The sequence below is a fragment of the Equus przewalskii genome, chromosome 5 (assembly GCF_037783145.1).
Source record: "Equus przewalskii isolate Varuska chromosome 5, EquPr2, whole genome shotgun sequence".
Taxonomy (NCBI): domain Eukaryota; kingdom Metazoa; phylum Chordata; class Mammalia; order Perissodactyla; family Equidae; genus Equus; species Equus przewalskii.
In genome coordinates, this window is record NC_091835.1 from 68,084,192 (window position 1) to 68,096,272 (window position 12,081).

Below are 12,081 nucleotides of genomic sequence, written 5' to 3' on the forward strand. Positions count from 1 at the left end.
AGGAGGAGGGGGCATAGAAAAGAGAGGGAGAAAATAACGAAACGAACCGGAGGAAAATGTGCTCAAGAGGCGAAAGGGAGGAGAGCTGACCGAGAGGGTTGAGGGTCGCTCTCCTCCTCCCACAACCGGTGGGGGAACGGTCATGCCCAAAGAGCTTGCAAGCTTTGTCCCCTGGCACAGAGGGTCCACAGGCCTCAGCCGCGGGCGAGAGGGTGAGTGAGCCCCCAGGCCTAGGGCTTCCGCTCTTCCGCCGCACGGAGCGCCCGGCACCGCAGCTCCATGCAGCAACGGGTTCAAAGGGCCGCAACAGCGCCCACAGGGCTGAAGACTGGCTCCTGGCTCCCAGGGAGGTGGTAAAGGTTACTTCCAAGGCGTCTGTCAGGAGAGAGCGCGCTGCTGTCTGACTTCCGCAGCCCTTGACCCTTGGCCAGGTGCGTCTCCTCCCCGTAGCCTGCCTCTCCACCTCCTTTTGCTCCCCCCTCGTCCCCACCGTCAGCCTGCTTCAGCCTCCAGTTAATGAAATGTGGCGAGAGGCCGCACAGACAGCTGTCAGACCCCTCATTTCTCCGCTGGGATATTGGATCCCGCGCTGGGAGACCGACAGGTGAGCAGAGGAGGGGTGGTGCGGGGAGCCGAGGGAGGGGCCCCGGCTGGTGAGAGGCCGGAGCCCGGGGGGCAGCGCCAAACTGGAAGCCTCGAGGGCTCGGCTAAGCGGGGTCGGCCTTAGGATGCTTTTTCAGTCCGGGGCCCCTAGCTCTTTCCTCTTCTCCGAAAAGCAGGAGACTTAACGAGCCCCACCCCCTCCGCGCCCTGACTCGAGTAGGCCCGGGACTCCTGCTCCCGCACCTTAGGCGGGCCTGGCTCCCGTGTGCGCCCCGCGCAGCGGCTGTGAGCTGGCGGCCGCGGCCCGGTGCTTCCTCCCACCTCCTTCCATCCCTTCCTTCTTGCTCCCCCTCCTTCTCGCGCTCCCTCCCCGGCGGCCGCGGCCTTTATTAGGGATTCCGCGGCTGTCGGTCCCGCCATCCATCCTGTCCGCCGGCAATTAGGCGGCCAGACAAAGAGCAGCTTCGGATGGATGAGGGTCCCGGCGGATCGGAAATGTGAAGGGTCAGCGCTGCCGCCCGCGGCGCACCCCGCTCCCCCCTCCGCATAATCACTGGCCGCCCGTCACTCAGCTCGCCTCCCGGGGAGCTCGGCGGCCGGAGATGGGGAGAGGCCGGGTGTGGGACTGCAGCCTAGGCACCCAGGGCAGGGCAAGGGCGGACCTACACCTAGGGCAGCAGGAGGGACGCCTCCTGCGGGAGAACGGAGGACGGCGGGACTACGGGAGGCTGGAGGCCCCCAGAGGACAGAGGGCAGGATATGGCCCCGGGCGTTCCCTGAAGGCATCCTGGGGAACCCTACCTGGGGACTTCCAGTGCAGAAGCGGGGACTCTAGCCGCAGGAGAGAGAAGGATGGTGGCCCAGGCTCCGCCTGCTGAGAGACTGGGGGACGAAGCTCTAGGGCCTCAGGTCTGTACAAGGGGAATTGCGGCCGGGACGAGCCCCCTCGGGAAACTGAGGGGCTGTAGCCTGATGCGCCTCCTATCGGAATAGAATGATACTACGCTTCTATTCCCAGGACTCTTAAGTGAAATCCAACCCATCCACATCAAATCCAGAAAAGCTCCAAGGCTGGGCAAACCCGAATGGAGCCGAGAAGAAGTTCAAGGACTTCGGGTTTTTACAGCGGATTCTTCGGCGCTACCTCCCAGCTGACAAATCAACATCTCAATCTGACAATTAGTGGTCGAGGTGGGGGGAGTGGGTCCCTCGTCGCCGGGCTGGCTTGGCCCTCCGGGCGGGAGGCAGAGAGGTGGGCGGTGCTGGCAGTGATGAACGACTCCGGGGGGGGCCCACGGCCGGGAGCTCGCATTCATTACTCGCCTGACAGGCGGGCGGCGGACCGGGCGGGCCTCGAGTGGACGTGCGAGGAAAGAGGCCAGTGGCAGGAGGGAGAGAAAGGGAGACGTTTAACAGCCCCAACGCCCGGTCAGCTCCCGATTCTTCCCCTGGACCCTGGTACTTGACTTCCTTGAGCTCGGTCTCTCAGCTGTAGGAGGGTTCTGGTTGCAGAATTTGGGGAGCAGGGGGGCGGGACCTAAGCCCTTTCTCAGGTTAGGCGATTTAAGGTCTAAGATGTCAAGAAACGATGTGGACAGGCCTTAGGACTAGGCGCTTCAGCCTGACCTGGGAGGAATTGCGCGTGTCTGCCCACACAGAGGTGCTGTGTGTGACAAGGATTGATGGGTGTGGATCGGGAGTGGGGACCAGTGACTGTGAGTGTCAGTGTTAGGGATGTGTCCGCCTGATTTTGTCAGTGGACGTGTGAGCTGCCTGTGTCTGAGGATGAGCCGCCACCTCTCCCTGCTTGTCTCTGTGCCCACCCCCAAAACACACCACTTGCTGTCAGCTCTCTGTCTCCAGTTCTGTAGGAAATGGCAGTGTGCACGGTGACAGCTGAGGTGTGCTGCTGGGGGTCGGGGGAGAGATTTTAACTGTGAGAATGCTGGTCTGGACAACTGCATTCTTCCACCTGCCCCCCCCCGCACCCCCCCCCCTCAAATCGTCCCTTCCCCAGACCTCCTGAAAGTAGTGGAATTTTTTCCCCCCACAAAATCTTGAAGACTTAGTCGCTGAGTCCTGGGGAAGGAAGTGGTACCAGTTTTCTACAGTCCACACCCCTACACATACACACAATCTCCATCGCATATACAAACAGTCTGCAATACAAGTGTGGTCTCCAACCCATCTGGTTTTCCCAGTCAGGTGGTGGTCAGAGAGGAGGAGGTGGATCTCAAGAAGGGAAGGGGCAGACCATCAGGCCCACAAGAGAGCCCACCTCTTTGGGGCCAGGGCTAGTGGCCCCTGGGACCCTTACCTTTTGGATCTCAGGTCCAGTTACTAGTTGACACCTTGGGAGGATAATGCTAATGATAATCTAATTCCTCCTCCCTAGCAACTCTCTTTCATCACCTGGCTTTGTCTCTACTCCCTTCCCTCACTCTCAAACACACCAAAAGGTTGAGCATGGCCTCCTCCCCAGGCCTGAATCTCCTGGGTCTATAGGGCAGAGAGTTGGGGTGATTTTGGCTCTCTGGTCCCCTGCTTTGTTCACTGTGTCTTTCAGCCACCCTTCCGTTGACTTGTTCTTCTTCATAGCTAGGGTATCTCTTGGAGCCTCCAGACCTTTGTCTCTGCACCCATCCTTGTGTCTGCATGTCTCCACGTTTAGGGATCTCTTCCAAATCTGTCTCCCTACATTTTGAGGTGTCTCTTTGTTCTCCCTCTGGGAATACCCCTGCGCACCAGTGAGGCTCATGTGGATGGGGAAAAGGAGTAGGGCTACCTTCCTGCTCCCTTCCAGGGGCAACTGCAACCCAAGGATGGCCACGCAGTATCAGGGCCCGGGAAGGGGGGGTCGCTTCTTATTCAGGGCACAGGCACCTTGGACCCTGCCCGGCTGTCCGCCCTCCCCACCCCCACCCCCAACCCCCCGCAAGCCGCCCTCCTCCAGGCCCCGAACCCTCCGCCCACTTGGAAAAGGCAAATTTGACATTTTTAAATCCTGAGCCTTAGAGGGATCGATGCGGCCCGGGGGCCCCGCCCGGGGTCGATATTCCTGATTGGGAAGCGGCCGCTGAGCCGAGCCCGCGTGTAAATCACCCGGATGGGGGGAGGGGGCGCGGGAGCCAACGGCGTCCCACCTCGCAGAGCGCGGGTCCCGGCCCCGGCCGAACCCCAGCGCAATGGAATGAGGAGACCAACAGGCCTTAGAGACCGGGAGACCAGCCCGCTCAGGGGCTCCCCCCTTCCCCCGCCCAGCTCTGCCAACTCTGCGGGCCGGCTCCGGTCTCGCTTCAGCGGCCGCCACCCTCCGTTGCCCCTGGAGCCGCCGGGGAGGCCGGTGTCGGAGCCAGCCATGCGGCGGCTCCTCTCCGGCCGCTCCCGCGGGGCCTGGGCTTCGGCGGCGGCTGTCACGAAGCCGACAGGTCGGGCGGGCCGGGAAGGGGAGGGTGGCGGGGGAGAGTTGGGAGGGAGGCTGGCGCGGCTCTGGCTCACAGTGGGCGCGCAACAGATGTTTGCGGAATTGAGGGACAGCAAGGTGGCGTGGGTCACCGAGCGGCGAGGAGCCGGGGCTGGAGGGCGGGGCGGGGCAGGGGGCGTCCCAGGCACGTCGAGGGTGGGAGTCTGGACGGCCGCGGTGGGGGGAGCAGGCACCCGAGGGCGATCTGGGGACGGCTGAGCTGGAATAGACCCCCTCTTCCAGAGACGAGGATAGTTAAGAACAAAAGAGAACGGAGCGAGCAGGGAAGTTTGGGCCCCATCTACAACCGGCTCCGACGCCCCTGCCCGCCAATCCTCGCAGTTCTCTGCTGGGGAGACCGAGGCAGCCGAGGCTGAGAAGGGCCAGGAAGGTTAAAAGAGGGATAAGCGACGCGGCTAGGGCAGCAACACAATTCCCAACGTCTCTGGATTCACCTGCCCACCCCGGGTCCGCTTGGCGGTACACACGCCTCCAGCTCCCCCACCGCAGCTCAGACCCTCCCCGCCCGCTCCAGCTTGTCAGTTCCCCCCACTCCCCACCTCGCGCCAGTTTATAGAACAACAATTTGGGGAAAACAATCCGGGCCGAGTGACGGCCCCGTAATTGTGACAAAGTGAGTGCGGGCGGCTGGAGAGAGCGCTAGGGCGGGAGCGCGGCGGGGCGAGGCGGAGGCAGGGGTGCCTCCCGCCCGCCCCGGCGCCCTGTCGTTCTCATTCCGGTCACCTCCCATCCCTCTCCTTGACTCTTCTCCAGTTCGTCTTCTCCCGGCCCCTCGCGCCTCCCTTCGCTTGTTCTTCCATCGCTCTTCCCTTTCCTCTCGGTAACGGCTCTTCTCCCGCCCCGACCCCGCTGCAGCCCCTCCTCTGGTGCGCGTTTTCCTCTCTCACTTCTCCCCCTCTCCTCCGCCCTCCACTCATTTCTCCATCTTTTCCTCGGGCTCGTGTCGCCCTTGGGCCCCTGACTCCCATCGCACAAGCCTCTTCTCTTCCTCTCCAGTCCTGGCTTCCTGAGATCGAGCCCTGAGCCCCTTCCGCGACCCCCACTCTCTGGGAGGCAGCACAGCCCCGCGCTCCTGGGTTCCTCGGGCTTCGAAGCTAGCCACGCGCGTCGGCCCAGGGGCCCGGGCGGCCTGCCCCTTCCCCCTGCCGCCGCTGCCTCCCCCACCCCGCTCCCTGCGCCCGGAGCGAGTTTGTTTGTCCAGCGGCGGCCGCCGCCGCCCGCGCTGTTTGCCGAGCTTAGCTCGCCGCCACGCACTGCGGGCCCAATTAAGTCTCATTCATTATTCACCGCCCCTGTCCGCCCCCGCCCCCAGCTGGTGGCTCCGGCGTCGCTTTGGGGCCCCTCCCAGCCCTGGCCCCTCAGTGAGCCCTAAGGGGCAATTCGGCGAGCCGCATTCCCTCCCCTGGCCGGGATAAGGACCGAGGGGGCTGGCGGTGTGGAGGGAACAGAAGCTCTTTGCCAACTGCAGGGAGGCGACATGGGTGAAGCCCCCCAGGCCCACACCACCCCAAGTGGAGGCTGGGAGACGCTGGAGATCCAAGCATTTCCTTTACAGAGGCGGAAAGAGGCCCAAGAAGCGGCATGACTTGCCAAGGTCACATAGCAGAACCAGGATTGGAGCCCGGGACATTGAAATGAAGGCATCTTGCATCCCAGCTCCATGCCAGCACCGAGGCGGGAGGACGGCAGATTACTCTTGGGCTGCGCCTCGCTCTCCTGGTGGGACGCCCCTCACCCCCAACCCCTTTTTGCTCCTGGTTCTCCTCGCCACAGCCAGTGGATACAGCAGACTTGGGGCTCCCGCTGGATTGGGAGGCTCCTCAGGTCTTAGGCTCAGGTCTAGATGTAGTACCCCCTGACTGGTAGGCCTGGAGGTGGGGCAGTGAGGCAAACTCGGGGAGGGGTCCCCTCTCTGCAGCCTGACCGTGGGTGACTCTGCCTTAGAGGAATTGGAAATGGAGCCATTTGAGGCAGTCTTGAAGAGCAACGGAGTAGGGAGAGAAGAGAGTGCAGACCGAGGTGAGGGAGGAGTCACTCTCCCATTTAAAGGGGTGGAAAGGGGCGATCAAGGGCCTATTTTTGCGTTTATAGGGGACCGCCCTCGGCTGCTTTGCCGGGGCAACTGGACAAGGTGAGTCTGGGGACCCGCCCGGCCCCGCCCGGCCCCGCCCGGCCGTAAGCGGCAGCGCCACCTGGCGGTTGTGGTGCCGCGGTGCAGGTGTGCTCGGTCTGGAGCGGGGCGCTGCGCCTGTCACTTAGAGCCTGGGGAGGCTGGATACGCCGGGAAAACCTTAGACAGTTTATCCGAGAGGGCGGGCGAGAGGAGCTCGAGGCTGGAAGGTGATCCGAGGGGCCTGGGGAGGGCATTAGGGAGGGGCCTGGCCCTGACGGCCTGACTTCCGTGACAAAGCAAACACTGAAAGACAAAGTCCATTTGGATGGCAGTGGGAGCGGAGTGAGAGGGGCCATTTTGACTCTGTGGTCTAAGGAAATGACTGATCCGCCGGGGTCCGGGAGCCGGGGTACCCAGGTACGGCCGCTTACCCAGGGGCTAGCGGGTGCTGACTCCTGAGGCCCACACTACGCAGAGAGTAGAGACTGGCAGGTACACCTTTGGCATCTGGTTTGATATTCTGGGGATTCGTCTGGCTGCTTTGGAGAGACTTTCCAAGTCTGCCCTGGAAGGAGGTGGTTGAATTATGGGGTGCCAGGGTCTAGATCAAAATGTAGCTTTCCTGAGCTGTTTAAGTGGAGGGAATTCAAGACCTCTTTCAAGTTTGACTCGTGACCTGGAGAGACGGGAGGCTGGAGAGGAGCTAAAACCTTGGCCAGGTGTCTGAGTGCAGCCATAGTCAGAGTTGGGGGTGGGGCAGGGGACTTTCAAAATGTGTAGGACTTGGAAGGGCATTGTATTCACTCCTATTCACTCCCCCCCCACCACCTCATGGGTCATTTGGGGAGGAGGGGTAGTCAGTGGTCTGAGGGGAGGGCTGAAATTTAAGCTTTGCTTTTTTGTCCCGTGTGCGGAGTTCTCAGTTACTCAACTGAAAGCGTTTAAAACATTCTTCTCCCCTAAATATCGAGTTGCTTTGGTTGTAAAAAAACAGAAATGAGATGCTAGACTGAAGGATACGGGAGAACCAGCATTTCAGGTTCACTCAGGAAGATCTGGACTCCACTGATATTGGAAGGAGAAATGGTTACTGTGTTAGGACCTGAGTGTAATCTTATGACTGCTTTTTCCCATCTCTTAGGGTCTAAGGATAACTCTGGGGCCATGATGGACATGATTCTCACAGAGGATCCCAGATTTCTACACTCTGAGCAACATCAGGTGCCGCTGGACTTGTTCTGAAACCTTTTCTCTAGAGGATGGCCAAGGGGCTCCTGTTGACCTATGCCCTCTGGGCTGTAGGGGGCCCTGCTGGGCTCCACCACCTGTACCTGGGACGAGACAGCCATGCACTGCTCTGGATGCTTACCCTGGGGGGTGGCGGGGTGGGCTGGCTCTGGGAGTTCTGGAAGCTCCCAAGCTTTGTAGCTCAGGCCAACAGAGCCCAGGGGCAGAGGCAGAGCTCAGGACGGAGGACACCCCCCCTGAGTCTCATTCGCTTTGCTGCCCAGATGATAGTGGGCATCTATTTTGGCCTTGTGGCTCTCATTAGCTTTTCTTTCATGGCCAACTTCTATATTGTAGGCCTCCCACTGGCGATTGGCTTAGGAGTCTTGCTGGTGGCTGCTGTTGGCAACCAGACCTCAGACTTTAAGAATACTCTAGGGGCGGCGTTTCTTACTTCTCCTCTCTTCTATGGCCGCCCCATAGCCATCCTGCCCATCAGCTTGGCTGCCAGCATCACAGCCCAGAAGCATCGCCGCTACAAAGCCTCATTTGGTTCTGAGACTCTCAGTGTGCGACTCTACCGCCTAGGCTTGGCTTACCTTGCTTTCACGGGCCCGCTAGCATACAGTGCCCTCTGCAACACAGCTGCCACCCTCAGCTATGTGGCAGAGACCCTTGACTCCTTCTTGAGTTGGTTCAGCTTCTTCCCCCTCCTTGGCCGCCTCATGGAATCTGTCTTGCTTCTGCCTTATCGAGTCTGGAGGCTGCTGGTGGGGGATCCTGGCTTCAGTAGCACTTACTTCCAGGAGTGGGAGAAGCTCTATGAGTTTGTTCGCAGTTTCCAGGACGAGAAGCGTCAGCTGGCTTACCAGGTAAGGCTTTCTTCCTTCTCATTCCTTTCTGGGACCGGTCCGAGAGTTACGCTAAGCCTTATTGGAGCTGATCCCCCTTATGTGGAAGAACTGTTTTCGCATGTGCTGGGTCAGGCCCCAGAAGGGTGTCCTGGCTTCTTTGGGCTTCTGTGTGCGAAGGTGAAGGTGCAGAGGCTCTAATAGTGAGTGGGAAAATGATATGTGTATATTATTTACTTTTTATGGAGGTATGACATAAGTAAAGTGCATTAATTTGATATATAGAACTATGTAACAGCCACTCAGATCAAGGTATTGAATATTTCCAGCCCTAAGAAGGTTCCCTCATGCCCTTTCCCAATCTATACTCCTCTCCTCAAAGGGAACCTCTATTCTAACTTCTATCTATAGATTAGATTTACCCATTCTTTTTTTGTTGTTGTTGTTAAGGAAGAGTGGCCCTGAGCTAACATCTGTTGCCAATCTTTGAGGAAGAGTGGCCCTAAGCTAACATCCATGCCAATCTTCCTCTATTTTGTGTGTGGGGTGCTGCCACAGCATGGCTTGATGAGACGTGTGTAGGTCTGCGCCCAGGATCCGAACCCGTAAACCCCAGGCTGTCAAAGCAGAGCGTGCAAGCTTAACCACTATGCCACCAGGCCAGCCCCACAGTTTTGCCCATTTTTGATCTTTGTATAAATGGAATCATTCAATACGTATTCTTTTGTATCTGGCTTCTTTCATTCAACATTGTGTTTGTGAGGTTTATCCATACTGTTGCATGTAGTTGTCAATTGTTTTCACTTTTCGTTGTATAGTGTCCCATTCTATGAATATACCACCATTTACCTATCCACTCTATTGTTAATGAACATTGGGTTGTTTCCACTTTGGGGCTTTTCTGAATAAAGCTGCCATGAACATTCTTGTACATGTCTTTGGTGGACATATATGTTCATTTCTCTTGCAAGGAAGAGGTCTTGACAGGGGTGCGAAGTCCCAGGTTGGAAAATGGGCAGCTGTGATTAAAGGCACATCCTGGTTCTTGCCATGAGATCCAGAGCCTGCCCATGTTTCAGAAGTCTGGAATTCTAATCTGAGGCTCTAGATCTTTCCCATGGACAAGTAGAAGCCAATTCTGGAGATACTACAGCCAGATTTAGCAAGGGAGCAGAGAGAGACCCCGGTGCCCTGACCACTTAGGAGGTTCTCATTTGCTAGCTTCTGTTTCCCTAAGGCTTTGGGTCTCTCGGAGGGGGCAACAAATGAAGAAGTACATCGGAGATACCGGGAGCTAGTGAAGATCTGGCACCCTGACCACAACCGGCACCAGACAGAGGAGGCTCAGAGGCACTTCCTGGAGATCCAGGCTGCATATGAAGTCCTGAGTCAGCCCCGGAAGCCCAGGGGATCCTCGAGGTGAGAAGAAACTTTCCCTTGAGGATGGACTCTTCCTAGCAGAGCCGGGCAGCTTGTCCCAGCCCAGCTTTGCCCATTCAGGGCATCCCAACAGCTTTAAAAAGACTGTGGTTGCAGTGGAGATGAGAAAACCTTCAAGGGGCGGGAAAGCTATTATGGTGGAAGAATGTATTTTTGTTTTGAATTTTTAAATTCTTGGCTGTTGTATTCCTGACTGTTTTTTCTTTAAACCAGAGAGTGAAATGAAGGACATATTATAAAACAAATAAAATGTCTTTTAGAGAATATCCCACATTATCCCACTCCTGGTAATTTGATGAGTGATGGAGGAAGGTTATTTAACGTTTTTTTTTTTTTAACGTACAAAGAACTGAGTTAGGAGATTGAAGGGAAAATATGAAAGTTTGAATATTTCACAAGCTGTTCTGTGACAAGAGGGATTTGATCTATTCTCTGGATTACCAAGGGGTAAGTCTGGGGTTAAATTTCAAAATTTCAGAAAAGTATTTTGTTTGTTTGTTTGTTTTGAGGAAGACTGGCCCTGAGCTAACATCCGCAGTCAATCCTCCTCTTTTTGCTGAGGAAGACTGGCCCTGAGCTAACATCTGTGCCCATCTTCCTCTACTTTATATGTGTGATGCCTACCACAGCATGGCATGCCAAGCCGTGCCATGTCCGCACCTGGGATCCAAATCGGCAAAGCCCAGGTCACCGAAGCGGAACGTGCAAACTTAACTACTGTGCCACCGGGCCAGCCCCAATAAAAGTATTTTAATTCCATTTATAGGAGAACTTTCTAGGAGCTACACTTTCCCCAAGAAGGAACAAGCTGCTGTGGGGCAGAGGTAGTTCCCCCATCACAGACTCTTCTGCTTGGAGGAGTGTTGTGGAGAGCCCTTACACTTTACATGAAGGGTTGGACTGGCTGAACTCTCAGGTCTGCCCAAAACTTGGGATCTGATTCTGAGCTAAAAACCCTGCTCCCTAGTCGCTTACAGTCTGGTGGGGAATAATAACACAGGTACACAGATATCACAGTCTGCCTTGTTCAGTGTTTTGAACTAAATGTCATGAGAAGTGTAAATAGAGTGCATTGGGGTATTGGCGAAAGGACAGATGACATTGTTTTATGGGGACTCATGGAAAAATTCATGATTTTATATCTTATAAGCCCTTATGGAGACTCTGGGTAAACCATAGGGAACCAGCAGCTTGAGCATCTTAAGGGGCCTTGTTTAATTACCAAGTAACTAGCCAAGTGTGGAGGAAACAGTCTATGATGCTAAAATTATGTACCTTTAATCAGCTTTCTTGCTTGTCTTTATTCATGTGTTCATTTCTCACACTTTTTCTTTTTTTCTGGAAGTTAACTCTGAGTAGTATATATTTTTAAAAGTAGAATTATTTTGGCTAGTATTCCCTATAGATTAAAAAAATAGTCTGAGTAACTGAGAGGAATGAAATTTGTAGATGTATTTTCTCTGCATTCATATATAAAAAAACTTTAAAAGTTTTTTGCCAATGAACTTATATACCATGATTTCAAGACCAAATTAACTTTCACACGTTTTTAAAGTTGCCAAAAATTGATATACATTTTCTCTGAAAAGTACTTAACAATTTCAATTATCACATGGAATTTTAATGAGGCATTTCCATAGGCCTTTTTTTTTTGAGGAAGGTTAGCCTTGAGCTAACATCTGCTGCCAATCTTCCTCTTTTTGCTGAGGAAGACTGGCCCTGAGCGCACATCCGTGCCCATCTTCCTCTACTTTATATGTGGGATGCCTACCACAGCATGGCTTGCCAAGCGGTGCCATGTCTGCACCCGGGATCCGAACCAGCAAACCCCCGGCCGCTGAAGCAGAACTTGCGCACTTAACCGCTGCACCACCGGGTGGGCCCCTTCATAGGCTATTAATTAGTAACTTATTAACATGATATGTAGTACTACATCTGCAAAGTGTAAATATATTAAAAATAGTCTATAAGAAAAAAGACAAAAGAGTGATTAGGGGCTTTACTTGATTTGGAAAATTATTTTACTGTTCTCAAATTTTATTGAGTTTTTGTTACAAAAATATGGATATATTTTAATTTATTCAAGTGGGAACTATTGATGAGCAGTTTCTATTTTTTCAACACGAGCAATGCTACAATAAATACCTTTAAATATGTGTACTGGTGCTTTTTTGTTTTTTTGAGGCTAGATTCCAATAAGTGATAATGTAGGGTCAAACAGAATGTGTATTTTAAATTTTGATTGATATTGTATCAGGGAACTTCTGGAAAAGATTTTTAACAATTTACACTTTCAACAGCAGTGTAAGAAAGTGTCCCTTTCTTTGTAACTGGCGCGGACTGTTATCACTCTTTTAAATTTT

At 54.9% G+C, this 12,081-nt stretch overlaps 1 protein-coding gene across 13 annotated transcripts; it reads left to right on the top strand.

Annotated features, from left to right (window-relative positions):
* The first annotated feature begins 467 nt into the window (after positions 1–467).
* On the top strand, positions 468–11,874 carry DNAJC22 (DnaJ heat shock protein family (Hsp40) member C22). Of its 13 annotated transcripts, none has more exons than XM_070621185.1 (4): positions 468–604; positions 7,342–8,299; positions 9,516–9,697; positions 10,232–11,874. In XM_070621185.1, the coding sequence occupies exons 2-4, from the start codon at positions 7,460–7,462 to the stop codon at positions 10,245–10,247; spliced, it is 1,038 nt and encodes a 345-aa protein (XP_070477286.1). In that variant the 5' UTR covers positions 468–604; positions 7,342–7,459; the 3' UTR covers positions 10,248–11,874. The 13 variants fall into 13 exon arrangements, with proteins under 13 accessions (XP_070477286.1, XP_070477288.1, XP_070477293.1 ...); XM_070621187.1 differs by lacking the exon at positions 468–604 and adding an exon at positions 1,677–1,794; XM_070621188.1 differs by lacking the exon at positions 468–604 and adding an exon at positions 6,083–6,106.
* The last annotated feature ends 207 nt before the right edge of the window (positions 11,875–12,081 follow it).